Here is an 18564-nt window from a genome sequence, read left to right as displayed (position 1 = left end):
TTCCTTCAATTCACTTCCACCCCCCAAAGACAAGTATAAATTCGTCTTACAGGAACTCCAACTGGAAGTGCTGAGCAAGGATTACCAACAAATTGAGCAGTCCTTGGAACTCATGAACACCCGGACAGAAATCAGTAAAGGCGATATTGGAAGACTGCGGAAAAAAATGGAGGACTTGGCCGCAAAAGCTCGCCGTGCGGAGAGTCTGGAGCGGATGCGGGCCAAGGAGACGACTATTGCGCACCAGGCACTTTGGGCCGCCGTACAGGAGGCCGAGGCAGGCGTAGCTGAAGTCGAATCAGAACTGGAGAAAGTGTCTGCAGTTATAGAGCGTCGGAAAGCATTGGTGGAAGAAGCATCCCAAGCATACGAGCGCTCGGAGGAAGCCCGCGATGCAGCGACCCTGCGAGTCCAAGAAGCCACAGAATTGATGACACCTGCGAAGGAAGAAGTTCATGAGCTGAAAGAGGCCTTTACGAAGATCAAGGACAGACTTAGGGCGCTTCTGCCTGACGAGCGCAATGCCGAATCGCAAGTCGCGGCCAAGAAGCGCAGAGTGGATGAGTACAGGGCGGAAATCGAAGAATTGCGTCGACGACAAGAAGAAGCCGATGACGGTGTATATGCAGAAAAGCTACGACAGGTGGAAGACGCAAAGGCCAGGCACGAAGAAGCTCAAGAAGTGTACCGAAGTCATGGTGCCGAACATCCTGCCCTCCAAGAGCAGTTCAAGGCCGTTCAGAAAGAAAAGCAGATTGCAGACCAAAAAGTCCAGAAAGCTCGAGACGAAGAGCAAGCAACTCAGCGAACCATCCAAAGTCTTCAAGGCGGTCAGCGTGGGTGGATCGAAGGTTATTCACAGCCTCACAACCTGCAGCAGCTACTAAAAGCGATCGATTCCAACAATCAATTCCGGGAAAAGCCGGTCGGGAACAATGGGTCGCCACGTCAAGCTCTTGCGGTCTGAATGGGGCTACATCCTGGAGAAGCAGTTTGGTGCCAGTCTGAACGCATTCGTTGTGACCAGTCGCGCGGATCAGACCATCTTGTCCGATTTGATGAAGAAATGCAGTTGGGTGGCACCAGTTTTCATTGGGAAGTCGGATCCGATTAATACAACAGCACATGAACCGGACCCGAGTCTACTGACCTGGATGAGAGCCCTGAACATTGATAACGATCTCGTCCGCAATCAATTCATCATCAACCAGTCCTTTGAGCAGACGGTGCTCATGGAATCGCGGAATGAGGGCCTAAGATTCATGGAAGGCCGTGGACCGCTGACTCGCAATGTGAAGATGTGTTTCACTTTCGCCGATGGCAACAAAAGGAGAGGTCGCACTATCAACTATACGGCCAGCGGTGGCACGAACGACAGTCCCATCGACGAATTTAGGGGAGCCTTGCGGATGCAAGCGGACAAAGGAGATCAAATCAAAGAAGAGCAAGCACGTCTTGCAAGCCTTCGGCAAGAGACGCACAATCTCGAGCAGGCAGCCGCCGACCTGCAAAGCCGCCTCAACACTGCAAGAGCTAGAGAGCAAGACCATGTCCGGGAAAACAAGAGGCTTAAGCTTGCTTTCCAGCAGGCTGCTGATGCACTCGGGCGGCTCGAAGACGAACTGAGCAAAGCCACACCTGATGCAGCAGCTATCGATGTTCTTGAAGAGAACCTGGCGGTAGCCGTCAGGGAGGTAGCAGAGGCTGAGGGTGTCTACGAAGACATGATTGTACAGAAAAGCGCGCTCAACACAGAGAATAGGGAAAACAAGCGGAAGCTCGAAGCTGCGCAAGCAACGCTAGAGGAGCTAGAGTTCAAGCTCAACAAAGCAAAGGCAACAGTTATCAAGTATGACAACCAGCGGAGCAGACGATCTTAAGAAGAAGAACCAAGCCATCCTCCAAGTCACGGCAGCAGAAGAGAACAAAAAGATCTGGGAGGAAGAGCGAGCATCAGCGCAGGTGGAACTCGATACAGCCATTAAGGCAGCTGAGGAAGTATGTCCGCAGCGTGTGGACGTCCCCGAAGGCAAGAAGGCCACTGAGCTCGGCAATATGCTTGAAAAATTGCGCAACACGAGGAAAGTGGCTGAGAAGGAGTTGGGTGGCTCACAGGACCAGCTGCTGCGAGAAGCCAACGAAGCAAAGAGAGTGCACCAGGAGGCGAGAAAGGAGTTTGAATCGCTGGAAGGACTCAAGACGGTGTGTGGATTTGTATAGCATCACTTCGGACGGTTGGCTAATTATGCAACAGCACCTTATCAACACGGTCAACAATCGCCGACAGCGGTGGCAGCAGTTCCGCTCAGGCATCTCGGTTCGAGCCCGTGTCACGTTCAACTACCTCCTCAGCGAGCGCAAGTTCCGTGGCACCCTTAGTATCGATCATAAGAATGGTCTGCTTGATATCCATGTCCAACCGGACATTACAGAACGAAGCGGCGATGGCAGACAGACGAAGACGCTCTCCGGCGGTGAGAAGTCCTACTCGACTGTTTGCCTGCTGCTTGCACTATGGGATGCCATGGGTTCACCTATCCGCTGTCTCGATGAATTGTAAGTAGCTTCTCCCACTTTCGGCATGCCGTACTGACAGTTGCAGCGATGTTTTCATGGACAGCGTCAATCGTGAACGCAGCATGAAGATGATCATCCAGGCTGCGCGACGTTCGATTGGTCGACAGTTTATTTTCATCACGCCGCAAGCGATGAACAACGTGGACCACACGTCGGACGTCAAGATCATTCGCATGACCGATCCTGAGCGCAACCAGACGGCGCTCAACTTCCGGCAGTCGTGAGGGCAATGCATCTCAAACGCCAACGCAACGTTTTCAATGTACAGTATTAGGTTCTATTAGTATGGGCACTGGAGTAGCATTTTCGGACTCAAGGCGCGACAGGGTTTCTATTTGTTTGGGTATACCCAGTGGGTTCGGCGCTGGTGGCATTGGCGGCCGAAAACAGGCTTACTCGAAATAGTCGGGAGAGGGTGCATGCATAGGCGACGCGTCACGAGTTCGCGGACCATCTTGGTACATGTAAGAGGGGTCTTGAACAATGTCACATATTGATGAGCAGGATCTTGGTTCCCATGTGATTTCTTGTGCAGGTTATGAAGTCGCGTAAGAATGACTGTCCATGCCGCATGCAGAGTGGTGAGAAGTGCCGGTGCGTAAGGCGTTTCGTTGCGAAGGGAACGGCGCGGCGGTGATCCGTGTCTTCATTGGACGGATGCGATACAGCGCATCCTACACTCACGCCTCACGCCTCACGCAACCGCGAGAGCCGCACTGACACCATCGCTTCACTATTCTTCGCTTCCTACAACGCCTTTGGTGATGTTGCCAGCCTTCGACCAGTGTGGGTGAACTCCAGGCAGCATGGCTTCCCCACTCCCGCCGTCGGCAGCTGGTACACCACGAGCAGCCTCGCCGCTACACTCCGACGACGCCGCGCATTCTCTCTCGACCTCGCTCCCTCCGCACGACGATGGACACACCATGGCGACACCAATCGAAGCAGACGGAGCGCGGAAGACGGGTGTGGCTGCGAATGTCGTGACCGCGTCTGCATCCGACGACGACGTCAACAGAGCACCAAAAGGGAAGGAGAAGGTCGCAAAGGGCCCGCTGAGACTGCTGGACCTGCCCGTGGATATCCTGAAGGAGATGATACACCAGGTACCTATGCGCCCCTTTGCATCACGTCGTTGCTCTGCGCTCTCAGCTTCAGCGGCATACTAACGTCAGCAACCCCACAGCTCCCCCATACCAACGACCTCACGTCCCTCTCGCTCTGCCACTCGGCTCTGCACCGGCTCACGATACCATGCATCTACTCGCGCTTCGACATCGTATGGCCAGACGAGAGCACGCACACGGAGCCGCGGTCCGGCGTGGATGCGCTCACGTACGGCCTGGCCACGCTGGTCATGGGCGACGACTGCTTCCCCCACCAGAACCGGCTGCGGCAGCAAGGGAACAGCCCAGGTGCACTCGTCAGGCCCGCAGCGACGCCATATCCCGTCCAACCGCGACGATTTGGCAACTACTACGGGCAGTTCACCAAGAAGTTCTCCCTCGGCAACGGCCCGCAGGCGTGGGTGCAGGAGTACATGATCACCAAGGAGGGCGGAAAGATGCTTGGTACGCTGGTCGCGCTTGCCATTGCGCGCATGATCAACCTCGAGACTTTTGTATGGGACATGCCGACAGGCGTGTTGCGGGACGTGTGGCTTGCGCTCTCCAGCCTCGCCCATCGGAGTGACGGTGAAGATTGCCGGCTGGAACGACTGTGGATCCGATGGCACGACAACACCATCGACTCGCCCATGCCACCGCCTGCGCCGCCGATGATTCTCAACAACGTCGGCGTTCCTCCACCTCCTGGCACTACACATCCGAGCGGTCTCGGGACGGTCCAGTCGCCAGCCGTCGCGCCTCAGCCGTACCTACCGAGCAACGTCTCTGCCCTGGATCGCGTTGAGCACCCTACCTTCTCTGCCATACCCGCACTCAAGAGCCTGAGCGTTCTCGACATCGACGAACTGCCATACTTGGAGGAGATGAGCATACTCATTGCAAGGTCGCAGAAGAAGTTGCGCGAACTTCGTGTCGGTATTGCTCCACATGCGCAGCAACGGGACTGGGTCACGGTGTGGGAAGGCGATGGCTTGCAACAAGTCGACTACAGTGTAAACACGACAGCCGCCAGTACGCTCGGCGAGAAGAGACTGGGTGGTGTGCTCGGGATCTTGGTCGGCCGAGTGCACAATATGCGCCATTCCGAGGACTCACAACCACTCAAAGCGCCTGCAGCCACATCTACTGAGCGACCGGTCGAGGCGACGCCAACCAAAACAACGACATCAAACATACTGCCATCCATAGCCAGCCTGTCGATGCAGGATCGCGAAGCCGAGCAGGACGTAGATCATTTCGGAAATCCCATGGAAGAGTCCGAGATAGTCGAGGAACAGGACCCGGTCGACGACGACATAGCAGCTGAAGTTGAACAGGTCACAGCACCTCTACTAGCTAATCCCGTTCGGACCCCACTGAAACCAGTTGCTGATTCGACCGCTCAAGAGGCGTCCGCTGGTACTAAGAACAGTTCCGAAGACCCGCCAGAGGAGCTCCTGAACGGCAAGCTGAAGTTGGAAGTCTTGGAGCTCGAACGTGTACCGTTGTCAGTGGCTGTTCTGCGGAGAGCATTCGACTGGTCGATATTGTCGACTCTGACACTGCTTCATTGCAGCAACCATGAGCAGCTGTGGAAGGTCCTCCGACGACAATACACTCCTCGCTCTTCTTTCCCTGGATCACCGTCACCGTCAAAAGCTTACAAAGCATCATACACACTACGATCTGAGTACCAGCTGAACCTCAAGCGGATACATACGAACACAGTTTCGCCGGCTTTGATCTCATTCTTGAAAGAAACTTTGGCTCCAAACAGTCTCGAGGTGCTCTTCCTCCAAGAGAGTCGTTCATATTCGTCTACTGTAACAGTGGATGCGATATATCGAGGACCGATGCGAAGACATAGAGCGAGCTTGAAGAAGCTGATGATCGACAGTGGTGAGAAGGGGCCTGATGGACACACAAACACCAGCTCGAGGTGGCGTCGATGGATGCTCAACCGCGAGATACTCACATTCATCACAAGTGGACGCATGAGTAGTTTGCGAGAGCTTGCAGTGTCCATCGACTACAAGGACTGGGTAAGTCAACACGTGTTCGCTCGAGAGATGATAGCTAATATCAAAACAGCACCACTTCCTGCAGCGCCTTCCATACATACCGCATATCCGTTCACTCTACATCCCCTTCATCGCGGATCATGCACACGGCAGCAACATTGACCCGCGCGAACTAGCCTACCAGATCCTCGACATTGTGCATCTGCGCCCGGAAATTGAGCTATGTTACATGGGTCTATCATCTAAATGTTTCGAGATTCTAGAGAACAGGCCATCGAATTACGATCTCCGGCATGATGGTATGCACGCTGATGGCAGCGGTTCGGGTTATACTGTGCAGGATCCAATGATGTCTGATGACGAGAGCGAAGCCACGGAAGATGAAGATGATGACGATGCGGACGACAGCGCAGTTGCTCCTACTGGAGACGAAACGGAGAGCGAAGCAAGCGATGACAACGACGTCGAGAGCGACAACGAGTCGTTCATACATGAGTCGCACAAGGGCCCGAAGCTGCGCGTACGAGAGATTTTGTTTTACGAAGAGCGCGTCGAGGCGTTCAGGCGACGACATGGCGTTCTCAGGCCATGATGACGGCGCGTATATATGCTGGAAATTCAAGGGCATCAAATGGGACCAGGGACAGGCGGACTATTGGCGTTTTTATCAGGGATATCCTTCTGCCGAATGGGCATGACTTGGGACAGGCATGGTGTTGAGGGATGTCCAGAGATCGGATTCGTATTTTATGTAGTATTATATTAGGAATGAACGCTGCGTGGTTGCAGGTATCAATGGAAACGTTTATAGAGTAAGCAGGTACTTTTCACCATTCCCTAGTAAATTCCTGTTGAGGTCCAGTCATCCAGCTATGGGAGATCCACTTTTCGGTGTTGGAGGGGCACGTGAGCTCGCGTTCGCGTTTTGTCCAAGCTCGAGGTGAGCGCGACTCACGACCTGATCGCAAACAAACAGTCCTAAACTCCAAAGACGTCATAACGAAGCCATATCCAACCCATTCGCATGCGTTTGAGGCGTAGCCATGCGATTTCGACCTGCCATATCCGACTGAGCTCCCACCCGCCCACAGCAAGACGACAATCGTACAACGTCGCAAAGCGGGGCTCCGCCGCACCTCCGCCATGGACCACTCGACCCTAGTATTCGCATCCGTCTTCCCCGTTCTCTCGCTCTCGCATACGACGCCTACACCAGTCGCGACTCCTGACTTGGGCTATATAGCGCCAGGTACCTCATTCGGTAGTCCATATACCGGCAAAAACATCGAAGGATACGGCCAGAATCAACACCGAGCGGTTAAGCGCAGCCAGGCATGGAGCTGCGCAACACGGTTCTTGAGCTTGCCGAAAGATATCTCAATCGTTCCGCGATTGCACAGGACAAGGGATGTCGAAGAGGCGCTGAGCTATCTGCTCGTGGGCAAGGGAAAGAGCGAGGATAGTAAGGAAGAGAGCTTGGTGGAGTGGTATACGAATGAGTGCAGATTGCACTTTGCGAACCATGTCAGAAGCGGGTTTGAACAACTCTGGGGCAAAGAAGTGCAGCTTCAACATGCCTGGGATGTTCTGGACGAGACGCAACGCGCGTTTGAACAGGTGCAGAACTTTTACCTCGAGCCGTTTAATGAGCATCTTCTGCCGTTCTTGCAGAATGATGGGAGTGCGTCGACGATAAGGCCAAACAAGCCTACACAGGTGGAGGAGCCGGGGTCGTCGGATGCTGCTAGCTCGAAGTTTTTGAGAGACTTACATGCAATCTTTGCGCATTGTTTGCCGGCGCAGCGCTACTCGAAGACGCTGAGCTACGTCCTGTACGACGCGGGATGCAGACTCTACCGCGTATACGTACGGCATGATGGCGTACAGCCCTCATCGACGCCAGAAGTGACGACCGAGTTCCGGAAACGCATGACCACGCTTCTTCAAGGGCTGGAGCGCGTCGGTCTCGGCGGCGACAGAGCGCAGAAAGCGTTTGCGCATGCCATGAACAAGCTCCTCGACTCTTACATGACCAGCCACTACCTCAAGGTCGACTGGTATTCGAAACAGTCGATTGTATCGCACATGAGATTGTGGATCGAGAAGGGCTTCTGTCCGCTTGTCGAGCTGGTGTTGGAGTGTCTTCAGTGCGAGCAGAGTACCGTCTTGCCCACCGAAGTGACTGCATGGCAAGAGATGGCACTCAACAGACTTGGACGAGCCAGAGTTGACAATCCTCTTCGACTTTGTTATGAACTGGGATAAGAGTCTGGGTGCTGTGCTTGATATCAAGGAGTACTTGAAAGTGCCCGGCGCAAAGCAGCATCTCACTTCGAGCTTCTCACAGCAGATTTCGAGGCGCTTGTTGCATCCTGGAGCGACAACGACTTACATCTTGAATATGTATATCTCGATTATTCGCTCGTTTCATGTGCTGGAGCCGAAAGGGGGTGTTACTGGAGACGGGTGGCGAGGCCGATTAGACGGTATCTGAAAGAGCGGGAAGATACGGCTAGGATCATCATCTCTAGTCTTCTCACGGATCTCAGCGACGAAACTGGCATGAAGTTCTCCATGAACAGCGAGTTGTCATACGAAATTGCCTGCGAAATGGCCAAGCCATTCGCGAACTACGGCCAAGACATGGATGAGGAGCTCAACTGGAACGACATGAACTGGCAACCACTGCCCACGGATGCTTCGCCAGACTACAAGAAGTCAAAGGTGGAAGACGTCATATGGTTCTTGCTGACACTTTGGGAGCGAGAAGACTTCATCAACGAACTGAAGAACATCTATGGAGATCATCTACTCCCGGTGCACAGATCCCAGAGTACGAGAAGGAGATTCGACTGTGTGGAGCTGATCAAGGTACGGCTTGAGACGCGACGATAAGCTACAAGCTTGTGAAGTCATGCTACGCGACACAGTGTGCTCGACTCAAAGCGCATCAACGCTTCCATCCGAGCAGCCAGCACAACGTCTTCATCCGCGTTCCAAACACCAGATGCCCGCAACAGGAACCTCCAAACACCAGAAGTCCTCGGACCACGAACGCCTCGTCGACGTCGACCTGCACCTCCAGCACCTCCAGCAGGCCCACCAGCCCCAACTCTCAACGCCCAAATCCTCTCATCCTTCTTCTGGCCCTCCCTCCGCGACGACACCTTCCTCGTACCGGAGCAAATCGCGTCTCTCCAAAAAGACTACGAATCGCGCTTCGAGCGCATCAAAGGCATGCGCAAACTCCGCTGGATGCACGCGCTCGGCACCTCCTCCATCACCCTCACCTTCGACGACCGCACCGAAGACTTCGACCACCTGACACCCTGGCAAGTCAGCGTTGTGCACGCCTTCCAGCCGCAACCCGGCGAAGAGCACATCGCTCGCAAAAAGAAAGGCGGCGAGGGCATCAGCCGCAACGTCTCACAGCTCGAAGACATGCTGCAAATGGACGACGCGCTCATCCGCCAGGCCCTAGCCTTCTGGACCGGAAAATCCGTCCTCCGCTCCATTGCACCCGATACATACGCCGTCATCGAATCGCTCCCGAGTAAATCCGCGCTCGCAAACGCGGATTCCAGCGCTGCGGCCGCCGCGGAGGAATTCGCTGCTATCCAGGCTGCCACGACGACGGTCAAGTCCCAGGCCGATCTGCTGAATGAGAAGAAAGACGTGTACAAGGCGTTTATACTGGGCATGTTGACGAATCAGGGGAATATGCCGGTGCCGAGGATCCTGATGATGATGCGCATGATGGTGCAGGGGGGGTTCCCGTTTGGGGCGGAGGAGGTTAGGGAGGTACTTGCGGAGATGGAGGGGGGTGGGAAGGTTGTGGGGTTTGGGGGGGATGTTTGGGGGGTGAAGAAGTAGGATTTTTGGGTTCAATAAGAAGGCTAGGATTCTAGTCTTGAGGATTTATCTGTCCAGGCGCTTTTTGATTGACGTGCACATGCATTGATGGTCTCTCCGCGGTGTCTCTCCCGCCTACCGTATAGTCTCGGCCTCGTAGTTTCGTGGGCTTTCACGGTACTGTGGCGCTAAACGAGCTAAAGTTTTGCTTCAATGCTTATAACGTTTTTTTTTGGGGGGGGAGAGTTTCTTCAGAATAAAAAGATCGAGTCCCCTCTTCCACAATCGACCATACCACAATCCCTTATTCACCATCTGCCCTCTCTCTCAATCCTACGTGCGCGCTACAAAACTCGCGCATGGCATCAAATACGTCCGCCTATCGAATCTCCAGACGTTGCCATGTGGGCTGCACGTAGTTATGATACACACACGCGTTCACGCCAACTTTAGAGCAGGAGGTTTGGGGACTTTGGCGAGATGGCATGTGTGCGGAGCGAAGGAGGGGGAGCTTGCGTTGGGGTTTTATCCGGAGAGGGGGATTAGGGCTGGGACGGGGTGTTTGTGGGGGTGTGAGGGGGTAATTGGTCTTTTTCTATTCCTTTATATTTTAATGACTTTTGTTTATTCATTGTTTTTGAATTAAGCTGGTGTAGATGTTGAGAGGTTCGGAGCGACGCGACTCCGCTTCCTACTCTATCCTTATAAACATCAACACCAGAGAAACAGTATACCCAAAATCTCGCTGCCTCGCCACTCTACTGTATTCCTCCATGCTTCTTTTCGAATGGGAACCAGCAATTGTGTCCCCACTGAAAGGCCCTGCGCGCAGCAAGGATACACAAGATGTGGCTGAACAAATCCTTTGGCTTATCACCTCCTTTCACTTCGCTTCGCTTCATGAACGCCACACCACCTGCCATTCGGGGTTCCATCCCAATTTTATCTAGAGATCTAGGCAAACAATGTGTGCAGACGTTTATCGTTATTCTTGCGTTGACGTTTGTCATTAATTTCTACAATCTGGGCTACTACGCCTTTCTATGGCACATGCGCCTTGCTGTGGACATCTGCGAGCCTTCTGAGGTCGGCCCGTTTCGCGCTTAGGTATAGCTTGCCGCGTAGCGAAGACTACGCGAAAATGTTTGTTGTGGAGGAGCATAGCGGAGAGGTGGTTGTTATTGAAAAGGGAGCAAGTGGTATCAAACTGATGGAGAAAGGTTCTTTGTGGAATCGATTATGCTAATGAAAGGAAGACTTCTGCGACAACGAGGTATTGTGTACAAGGATTTCATCAACATCATCGATCACAAGCTGGTAGTCGTTTGTGATTTACCCGGGTGTTGGGCCAGTAGGAAGAACAGAAAAGCTGAGCCAACAACACGGTCTGGCAAAGGTTAGGTGTGGGGGCCGTGGAAGTTGGTTAAGCGGAATCAAGGGGTAGACGTACAGAATGGAAGGGCCGAACGGACCGTTCCTGAAAGGTATCCCACGCTAACGTAACGCCAAAACGTAGTACGACAATACCTGGTGAATCTCCAGCGAGGTCTAGGAGTCGGTTAATTGCCTGAAGTCAAGAAAGGTAAATCCTCCGTCTACTAGCGTTTCGGTTTCACCCTTATGCAGTCATCTGTACTGCGCCGCAACCCCGCATGAGCCAACCGCAGGGTCGTAAGATAACGTGGCTAGCATGTGTTAAAGGTGCGGGTTTGTACACTCTTGGGCGCTCATACGAAAAAGCATACCAGCAACATGTCGACAGAAGGGGTCACTGGAAAGCCCAAATTGAGTAGGAAGCAGCTCCAAGATCATGGTATTGAGTACATTGATGGGGTCTTCAATATTGACGAACTCGACCCGTGGCTTCGAGAAATATGTCTTACCATCACTCGATTACAGGAACATGTTCCGAAAGCCACAAGGAAGGCGTTCAAGAAAGAAATGGATCAATTCAGTCTCCATGGTCAGGATAGCGAGGATGCACTACAAGAAGGTTGGTGCCTGACGCCAGCCAAAAATCTCGACCATCTCCACCCAGAAAGCTACACCACCCCTGCAGCTGTAGGAGATCATCTGAAGCCTGAGAGTTGTGAGAAAGCTCTAAGAGCCGTGCGACAATGTCGCAAAAGGATTGAAGGTGAAGATAAGTGGGCACGGGTCCTTTGCAACCATGTCTTTTGGGACTTCCACGAGACTTATAGTGGCTCGAGTTCTTATGAGTAAGTTCAGAAGTAATCCGAAGACGTCACAATGCTAAAATTATTAGGCAAAAGCTTAACGGGTGGGAATTGTACTCCTCGCTTTTCTAACCATGTGCTCTGTTCTTACTAACATTTCTCCAGGCATCAAAACATCCGTCTGGAACGAATTCCTAAAATGGGCCAGACTGGAACCCCAGTATCGCACAACTCACACAACCAAAACCTGACCTCACATATGGCTTTCCTGTTATCGTGCCCGACAAAGATTCGTTTAGAGCTTCCGAGGGCAGAGAAGAAAGTGACAGTTTTTCCCTAACCATCCTCGAGCAGCTGCGAAACCGTGGTAAGGAAAGCCTTATCTCGACGCCAACAACAGCTTTGTACAATTGGGCATCGAAGAAGAACGCTAAGCTGCTCGAGGCCAAGGATCAGATGTGCTTCCCGTGGGCTGTCGTAGAGATCAAACGTGGCACAGCGTTTCATGAGCAACAAGCCGGGAAGGCTGAAGCGAGGGCCCACGAGAATAGAAAAAGATTCTGCTATTGTCAAGCGGCAAATGCTTCAGCCGCAGGACTTACTCTACGAGAAGATTTGGCTGCAAGAGCGAATGACACTTCGGAACTAGGTGACGCCCGGGTCATGTTCTCCTTCACTTGCGTTGGATCAGCGGTTAAGCTCTGGCTCACCTATCGCGAGAAGCCGGTATGTCCCCTAGTCTCGTCCATATGTGATTTAGCTAATGTACCAGCAAGGTCGAACGCAGCGACCAAAGGCACGAGAGCGGTGGTATAATCATGGTCTGCATCTGGGCGACATCGCTGGAAATCTCCTGGGGTATTATTGCGTTGCGCATGATTTTGTAAGAATGTGCAAGATTGGGCACATACTCGCGTCAAGCCCGAGATTCGGCGATGGATTCACGACGTGTATAAGAATCGGAACCGCAAATGTTCCCTCACACCCGATGGGGATGTAGTTACGCAAAGGAGAAGAGCGGCATCTTGTGGGCCGTCGAATGGAATTGTCGAGGTGGAGGAATCCGTGGAGAGAAGTTGCTATCGCACCCCACGACAGAAAAAGAGACCCGCTCTGCCACATGGAGAAACTGCACCAGAGCCTCGCGATAGGCGCCGTGACAAAGCCAACATCCCCCAGTTTCGATTGAACGGATTGTCGGAGCTCGATGGAGACGATAGTTCGGATGAGGGATATGCCAGCATCCACACTACGACTGAGGACGAAAGCGAAGAAGAAGAAGAGACCAAACGTTCGTCTGTATTCATTTGCAACGACGAACTGTACGAGGGCGATTCCGATGCATCGTACGTGCCACCAAGTTCGGAAGATGAGAACACGGGAAGCGAGAGCGACGGAAGTAGTGATGGAAGTGCCAACAGCGACGGAGACTCGAGCGACGAAGCAGAGTATAATCTTTCAGACGGAGAAAGTCACCGTAAATGGTTGAAACAACAGTCGCGTGCGATCTCAAGGCCAGAGGTTTACTGCACTCCGACAAAAGGATATAAGCTGAGCGTACCGGTAGATAACAAAGCGAGACGAGATAGGCGTCGTAGTTCGCGCTTTTAGATGGCTTTAATGGCGACAGATTGTAGATTCTCTTTCCTTGTAACAATATCAGTATCTCATATTTTTTCGAAAAATCTATCAGTCTTGCAGCGTGTTTGGTTTAAGCTCTATCTGCTCCTTCCACCTTTGTGGTACGGGTGAGATTAGCAGATTATTATTAACGATTACTGTGCGAAACAGCGTAACAAGCTACCTAAGTAATAAAATCGAACCCATGACTCAAAAGTATACTCTTCCACGCTTCAAACTAACCCTGGCAGCAACTACTAGAGTATGTCACTTGATCAAAAAGTTTGATGCTTCGGATGGTGGAGCCGTTAAAATGCTCTTCCTGAGGCGCTGTCGTAGTCCTATCAGTCAGGTCTGCTGCATCAACTCCGTAACCTATTTCTATGATTAGGATATTCGCAAGATCATCCACATAAGACCGTAGAGCGTTGAATACAAGGATACTTGTCCTTTCTGCCAGATTAACTAACGCTGCGTCGTTTCCAGTTTTCCAATCCGGGGACGGTTTTAGCGAATCTAGCTAAGCTCAGCCACTCTCACATCTACCTTATAGTTATTTCAATACTGTTTAAGGCTTACAGCAGAACACGACTTCGCGTTCTGTATCTCCGTAACATGCTCTGCAGGCGGGACACCGCTTCTTATCCAGCATCCCTGCAGATTGGTAATCAGTTGGGTTACTACTGGTGAATCCTCGCTGTTGAATTTTTTTGCCCTCGCGTGAGTGAGGCAGCGGAAAGTTAGGTTGTAATGCTAGGAACAGGGCAGTCACAACAAAATACGCTTACTCTGGGCAAAGGATATATCATTGTAGTAACGACATGTGCTTGTACGCGTCTATCTTGATACACCCACGATATGTCTGATGTGTATCATCATCGATTGGAGGACCTTGTGAGAGAAAGCATTCGATGAAAAGACGAAGAAAAAACCAGCAAGATTCAAACTTCGTATATCCCTGGAGCCGACCCTCCAGAACACAACTCCAGCGCAACCTTCTCAGCACCCGATCTCGATTCATCTCCAATTGCGCCCGCGCACATACAATGCTCCAGAGGTGTGTAGCTCGTATTCTTCCAGCAATGGCGGTGCTGAGCCGAAACCACGTGCCAAACGTTAATCGGCAAGATCACCCTGCAAGCACGTGCATCATTTGACAAACGCACCGGAAATACATGCCCACCAGGCTTCGGCCACCACTCCGCTTCCAAGAACGGAACTCCAGTTTGAGGGGTGTGATCATCCCACGGATCCCGGGCGATGTTATAATGTGCGCAGGATGTGTTTACGTTAACAATGAGATTGAACCACCCAGTGTGACTAGCACACAATGAAGTTAGAGAAATGCAAATAACGACCCAAGTCTCTTCCTTCAACCCATTCTGAAACTTCCATCGGACGATATGATTTTCAAGCCAGAATTTGCCTTGTTCGACCGTGCAGCGCGAGATGTGGGAGACAGGATAGTAACCGAACCCTGGGCGCTGGAAGCAGCCCCAGAAGATGTTGGACAATCTCCAAGCTTCGTCATCCTCCTGAATCTTTTGCTTGTTTTGATCCATGACGGTTTGTAGCGGTGTGTCCTCGCACCAGAGCACAGGTAGAGTCACACTAGCGCAGCGATATTCTCCGGCTGGTGTAAACTCGCGCGGACAAGGCTTCGACAAGGCTTTCAAATTGAGCGCGCGATGAACATATTCTGTAGAGCACAGACAAAAACCGTGATTGCGCGAGTTTAAAATTTTCCAAGCTAACAATGCGTCAGGGGCTGTGTAGTCGACGTCGACATAGATGCCGTCCCGACATAGTGCTAACAGCGAGAACACGCGATCGCGAGGAATTTGGCACTCTTTATCCAGTGATCTACTGAGGAGCTGAAAGAGAGGTGTTTCGCGTGGGATGGCTCGCAAATAAGTGAAGAGTTTCTTAAACTCGGTCCACGGCTCGATACCTTCGGTGTTTGTATGGCTAGGTAGTTGATCTGAATCCAGAATTGTTTGACAGGCCATGAACGAGATTCTGCGTGCCAGAGCTATCTCTTGTGTAATCCAGGCCCTCTTCCAGTACGGTGACATACAAAACGCGACTAGACCTCCAACATAGTTATATCTCCTTGCTTGCGCAAAGTGAAGAAAAAGAGATATTGTGCCATCACTGCCGAACCAGGAAACGACTCTGCTTGCGCGCGAATATATTTGTCCCATTCTTTTTACTTGATGCTCGCGCTCCTCGATGTTCTCTTGGTCAATACAGAGCGCATCGATCCAGATCCAGTTTGACCGTATGTCAACCAGTGACCGTGCAGAAGTGAGGAAGTGGAATAGATTCTGTCGGGACCAGAACTTTTTCCCATTCAGCAGGATCCATTCTCCCGGTTCGCGATCACCCCAGACATACGATAGACAAATGTAGTCGCTACTGGTCGAGGCGATACGTATGTCACATTCGACCGGGCTCTCTGCACCCTTAGGTGGACGTACCTTTACGAGCCGTATCTTGGAACCATGATACTCGAGTAGATCGTGTTTGAAGATTTCGAGCTGCTCTAAGGATTCGTTGTTTGGCCTGGCTTGATTGTCCTCCTGTGCGGGGAGAACACCCGATGCATTTCCGACTCCTCCTACGCTGTCTTCCGGTTCCGGTTTGGCCTGTGGGGCTTTCGGAATCATCTGGGGTACGTCTATTATCAAGAGGTGAGCATGAAGACGAAGTTTAGATGGCAAGAGCGTGAAGTTGGGTGGAAGGCACACCCCGCTTGTGCGGGTGGCAGGTGCAGGGGTTTTGAGGCAGTGCATCCAAAGTTCAAACAACATAATTTTGACCTACCTTTCACTCATTCCCTATACGACTATAGTACACTAAGAACTAGAACACTTTCCGCTCTAATATTAGGTCTCGATGATCTTAGGCAGACATGTAACTAGTATGGGATCGATCAATGAGGCAGCTCAAACTTCGAAGAATGTGTGATCAATCTAGTCCCTCGATCGCGCTGTTGTGGCGATGTATTCAGTATCTATGCCACGTTCCTAAGCGTCGAATCTCTTCCTGTATTAGCAGTCTTTGATGCTATTCAGATTCTATGAGCTTTCGGCATTGTAGAAATATTCTTTGAAGTAGACTTAGAAAGTGGCCGAGCTTAGAGAGGGATGCGTTGATACTTCTTGGCTCGCCTCCACTACAAGTAGGTCATCGCCACAGCAGCAGTCCGTTAGTTCAAGGTTGTCTCTAGAAGACTGCGGTACGGTACACAGCTGCGCACTGCTTGATATCACAATCGCTGCGCTGACTAAAAGAGCAGATCGTCATTTCGTAGATTTCGTTACGGTGTTCGCGGGGCAGCTCGTGTGGTGGGCAGCTTTCGCGACACTTCGACTGTAAGAGGAGGTACACAAATCAGAAAGTCGGCCTTTCTCCTTCTCACTCTCCTCAACCCAGGCCTTGGATCACTCGAAGATGTCTAGCAAACAGTAGACTTTGTCGCATCTCAACTGTTCGTTGTGTGTGACGCCCTAGCTCCTTCTCATCCTCTCTTCGATATTGAACTCCCTGAGGTTCGATTGAGCATAAGCATCCTGATATGCTAACGTGCGTAGGTAGCTTAGCGCTACAAGCTGTGTCGCGATAGTCGGGAAATCGACGTGATGCCCAGTCAATGACGCTGCACTGCCACCGCCACTGCCGCTATATGTAAAGTGCTGACGTGGCTCGCCAAGCTGCCAAAATCCGTAATTGGTGATTTTACCTTTACTGCTTAAAGGAAGCGGTAACCGCATACAGAAGAATTATGGCACTTTGTGGCGATCGTTCACGTGAAAACAAGGCTTCCCGTCCGCTCAGCTATATTTAAGCAACGCACTAGCAGATTACAATAGATACGTTTTTAGTGTTTAGCGCGCATTACGCGACTCTGCGCATTACGCGCACAGGCACGTTACCGGTATTCGTGTAACCGAGCATTAGTGGCGCGCGACAACAAGAACGTACGAGCGAGATACCAGCTTCAAAGAACTTGACACAATCGTTGGCACAAATCAGCAGAAGTTTACAGATAAAGTGCGACGATTACAACATCAAGGTAGAATTTGGAATCGTTCGTTTGCTGCTCGGCACTTCATTACATCTTCGCCGTAATCTGTTCCAGTCTCACTCCAGCATAGCATTCCTGCAGCCCTCGCGGTCAAAGTTATCGGGCCATCCGTAGCGAAGCATAAGCTCGCGTAATTCCTAGAAGAAATTTAGTCTATCTCAGGTTTGTTGTGAGGTCGGACTTATCCGAACCTTATATTCTGCGTCCGAACTCTCGATATGCAAACGCGGTTCAGTTCCGCTCGCCTGGCCAATGATGCGCAGATGGAAGTAATCATTCTTCCACAGGTTCAATATGTCACCGAGGCGCGCAGTACTGCCTGGATTTTCACACTCATTGCGCCATGCTCGGGGATCGTCGGGTCCATAGACTGGATCGTACAGCCATTGCGCTGAATAGCTCATCGCTGTGCCTATTGTACATGGAAATGTTAGACAACAACACGCAAAGGCTGCTTCTTCCGCAATGCTCTGCATACCATCTGTAGTGTCTAGCATAATGTACTGGCCGTGCACTTTCCCATACGTAAGGGGGACGACCCATTCAGGGAACTTGAAATCTCGTGCTGACGTATCGGGTATCTCCCAGCATCCGATTTCAGGATGCACGATTTGGAAATAATCGCGCCGGTAATCGCACGGGTAGGTAGACCAGACTAGCTTGTAATCATGGCATGGGCCGTCCATGCGAATGTATGGTAAGTGTTTGAGCAGTTCAATTACTGCTTCATTCTTTTGAAACGGGGCGAAGTTTTCGGTATTGATGTTTGGCCAGCCTTGTTTTGGCGGCTCCAAGACATCGTCGGGTTGCAACCAGGGGAGTTTCGTGAGGAATTCATAGAAGTTCTTTAGCGCCGTGATCACTTCAGTCTGCAACTCGGGGTCAAGCGACACTCGACGGGGTTGAGATGTCGACATTATGCTGTTGGGTGTTGGGAGGGCGCATCTGTAAGCAGAGTGGGGTGTGTCAGATTTAAGCACCTTTTCTTCCGGCGCTTATGCTCAACAAGCTTTTCTTGCCAGCGTTCAAGGCCCTTGTCAGGGAGCCAAAATTACAGGCATCAGTAGATTTAGTTGGACTGGCGTGATTGCTCTGGGTTGCAATCTCTGGACGAAAATGAA

General features: G+C 51.7%; 7 protein-coding genes across 7 annotated transcripts in view; 5 read left to right on the top strand and 2 right to left on the bottom strand.

Annotated features, from left to right (window-relative positions):
* The window catches only part of SNOG_14536 (hypothetical protein), a gene marked incomplete at both ends in the record, with an annotated part of 3377 nt that extends 576 nt beyond the window's left edge, over nt 1-2801 (top strand). The window contains 5 exons of the mRNA XM_001804666.1: nt 53-925; nt 954-1789; nt 1863-2202; nt 2255-2556; nt 2603-2801. Coding sequence (XP_001804718.1) covers nt 53-925; nt 954-1789; nt 1863-2202; nt 2255-2556; nt 2603-2801 — 2550 coding nt within the window. The remainder of the gene's footprint in view (nt 1-52; nt 926-953; nt 1790-1862; nt 2203-2254; nt 2557-2602) is intronic.
* Nucleotides 2802-3383: 582 nt separating this feature from the next.
* Nucleotides 3384-6535, top strand: SNOG_14534 (hypothetical protein; the record flags this gene model as incomplete). The annotated part of the gene is made up of 3 exons (XM_001804665.1): nt 3384-3683; nt 3764-5725; nt 5775-6535. 3 exons carry the CDS (start codon nt 3384-3386, stop codon nt 6294-6296), a joined length of 2784 nt encoding a protein of 927 aa, XP_001804717.1. The 3' UTR covers nt 6297-6535.
* Nucleotides 6536-6847: 312 nt separating this feature from the next.
* On the top strand, nt 6848-9577 carry SNOG_14533 (hypothetical protein; the record flags this gene model as incomplete). The annotated part of the gene is given in 5 exon segments (XM_001804664.1): nt 6848-7862; nt 7915-8107; nt 8221-8512; nt 8530-8558; nt 8635-9577. The coding sequence occupies 5 exon segments, from the start codon at nt 6848-6850 to the stop codon at nt 9575-9577; spliced, it is 2472 nt and encodes an 823-aa protein (XP_001804716.1).
* An 825-nt stretch (nt 9578-10402) lies between these two features.
* On the top strand, nt 10403-10957 carry SNOG_14531 (hypothetical protein; the record flags this gene model as incomplete). The annotated part of the gene is made up of 2 exons (XM_001804663.1): nt 10403-10650; nt 10813-10957. The coding sequence occupies 2 exons, from the start codon at nt 10403-10405 to the stop codon at nt 10955-10957; spliced, it is 393 nt and encodes a 130-aa protein (XP_001804715.1).
* Nucleotides 10958-11308: 351 nt separating this feature from the next.
* On the top strand, nt 11309-13429 carry SNOG_14530 (hypothetical protein; the record flags this gene model as incomplete). Its single annotated transcript, XM_001804662.1, has 3 exons — nt 11309-11645; nt 11942-12459; nt 12622-13429. The coding sequence occupies 3 exons, from the start codon at nt 11309-11311 to the stop codon at nt 13342-13344; spliced, it is 1578 nt and encodes a 525-aa protein (XP_001804714.1). The 3' UTR covers nt 13345-13429.
* An 865-nt stretch (nt 13430-14294) lies between these two features.
* Nucleotides 14295-16166, bottom strand: SNOG_14529 (hypothetical protein; the record flags this gene model as incomplete). Its single annotated transcript, XM_001804661.1, has 2 exons — nt 14295-14402; nt 14520-16166. 2 exons carry the CDS (start codon nt 16164-16166, stop codon nt 14295-14297), a joined length of 1755 nt encoding a protein of 584 aa, XP_001804713.1.
* A 1245-nt stretch (nt 16167-17411) lies between these two features.
* SNOG_14528 (hypothetical protein) lies at nt 17412-18360 on the bottom strand (the record flags this gene model as incomplete). The annotated part of the gene is made up of 3 exons (XM_001804660.1): nt 17412-17580; nt 17635-17813; nt 17922-18360. The coding sequence occupies 3 exons, from the start codon at nt 18358-18360 to the stop codon at nt 17500-17502; spliced, it is 699 nt and encodes a 232-aa protein (XP_001804712.1). The 3' UTR covers nt 17412-17499.
* Between the last annotated feature and the right edge of the window lie 204 nt (nt 18361-18564).

The sequence above is a fragment of the Parastagonospora nodorum genome (assembly GCF_000146915.1).
Source record: "Parastagonospora nodorum SN15 chromosome Unknown scaffold_32, whole genome shotgun sequence".
Classification (NCBI taxonomy): domain Eukaryota; kingdom Fungi; phylum Ascomycota; class Dothideomycetes; order Pleosporales; family Phaeosphaeriaceae; genus Parastagonospora; species Parastagonospora nodorum.
The sequence above is the reverse complement of the archived record's forward strand: the minus strand, read 5'-3'. Positions and strand labels throughout refer to the sequence as shown.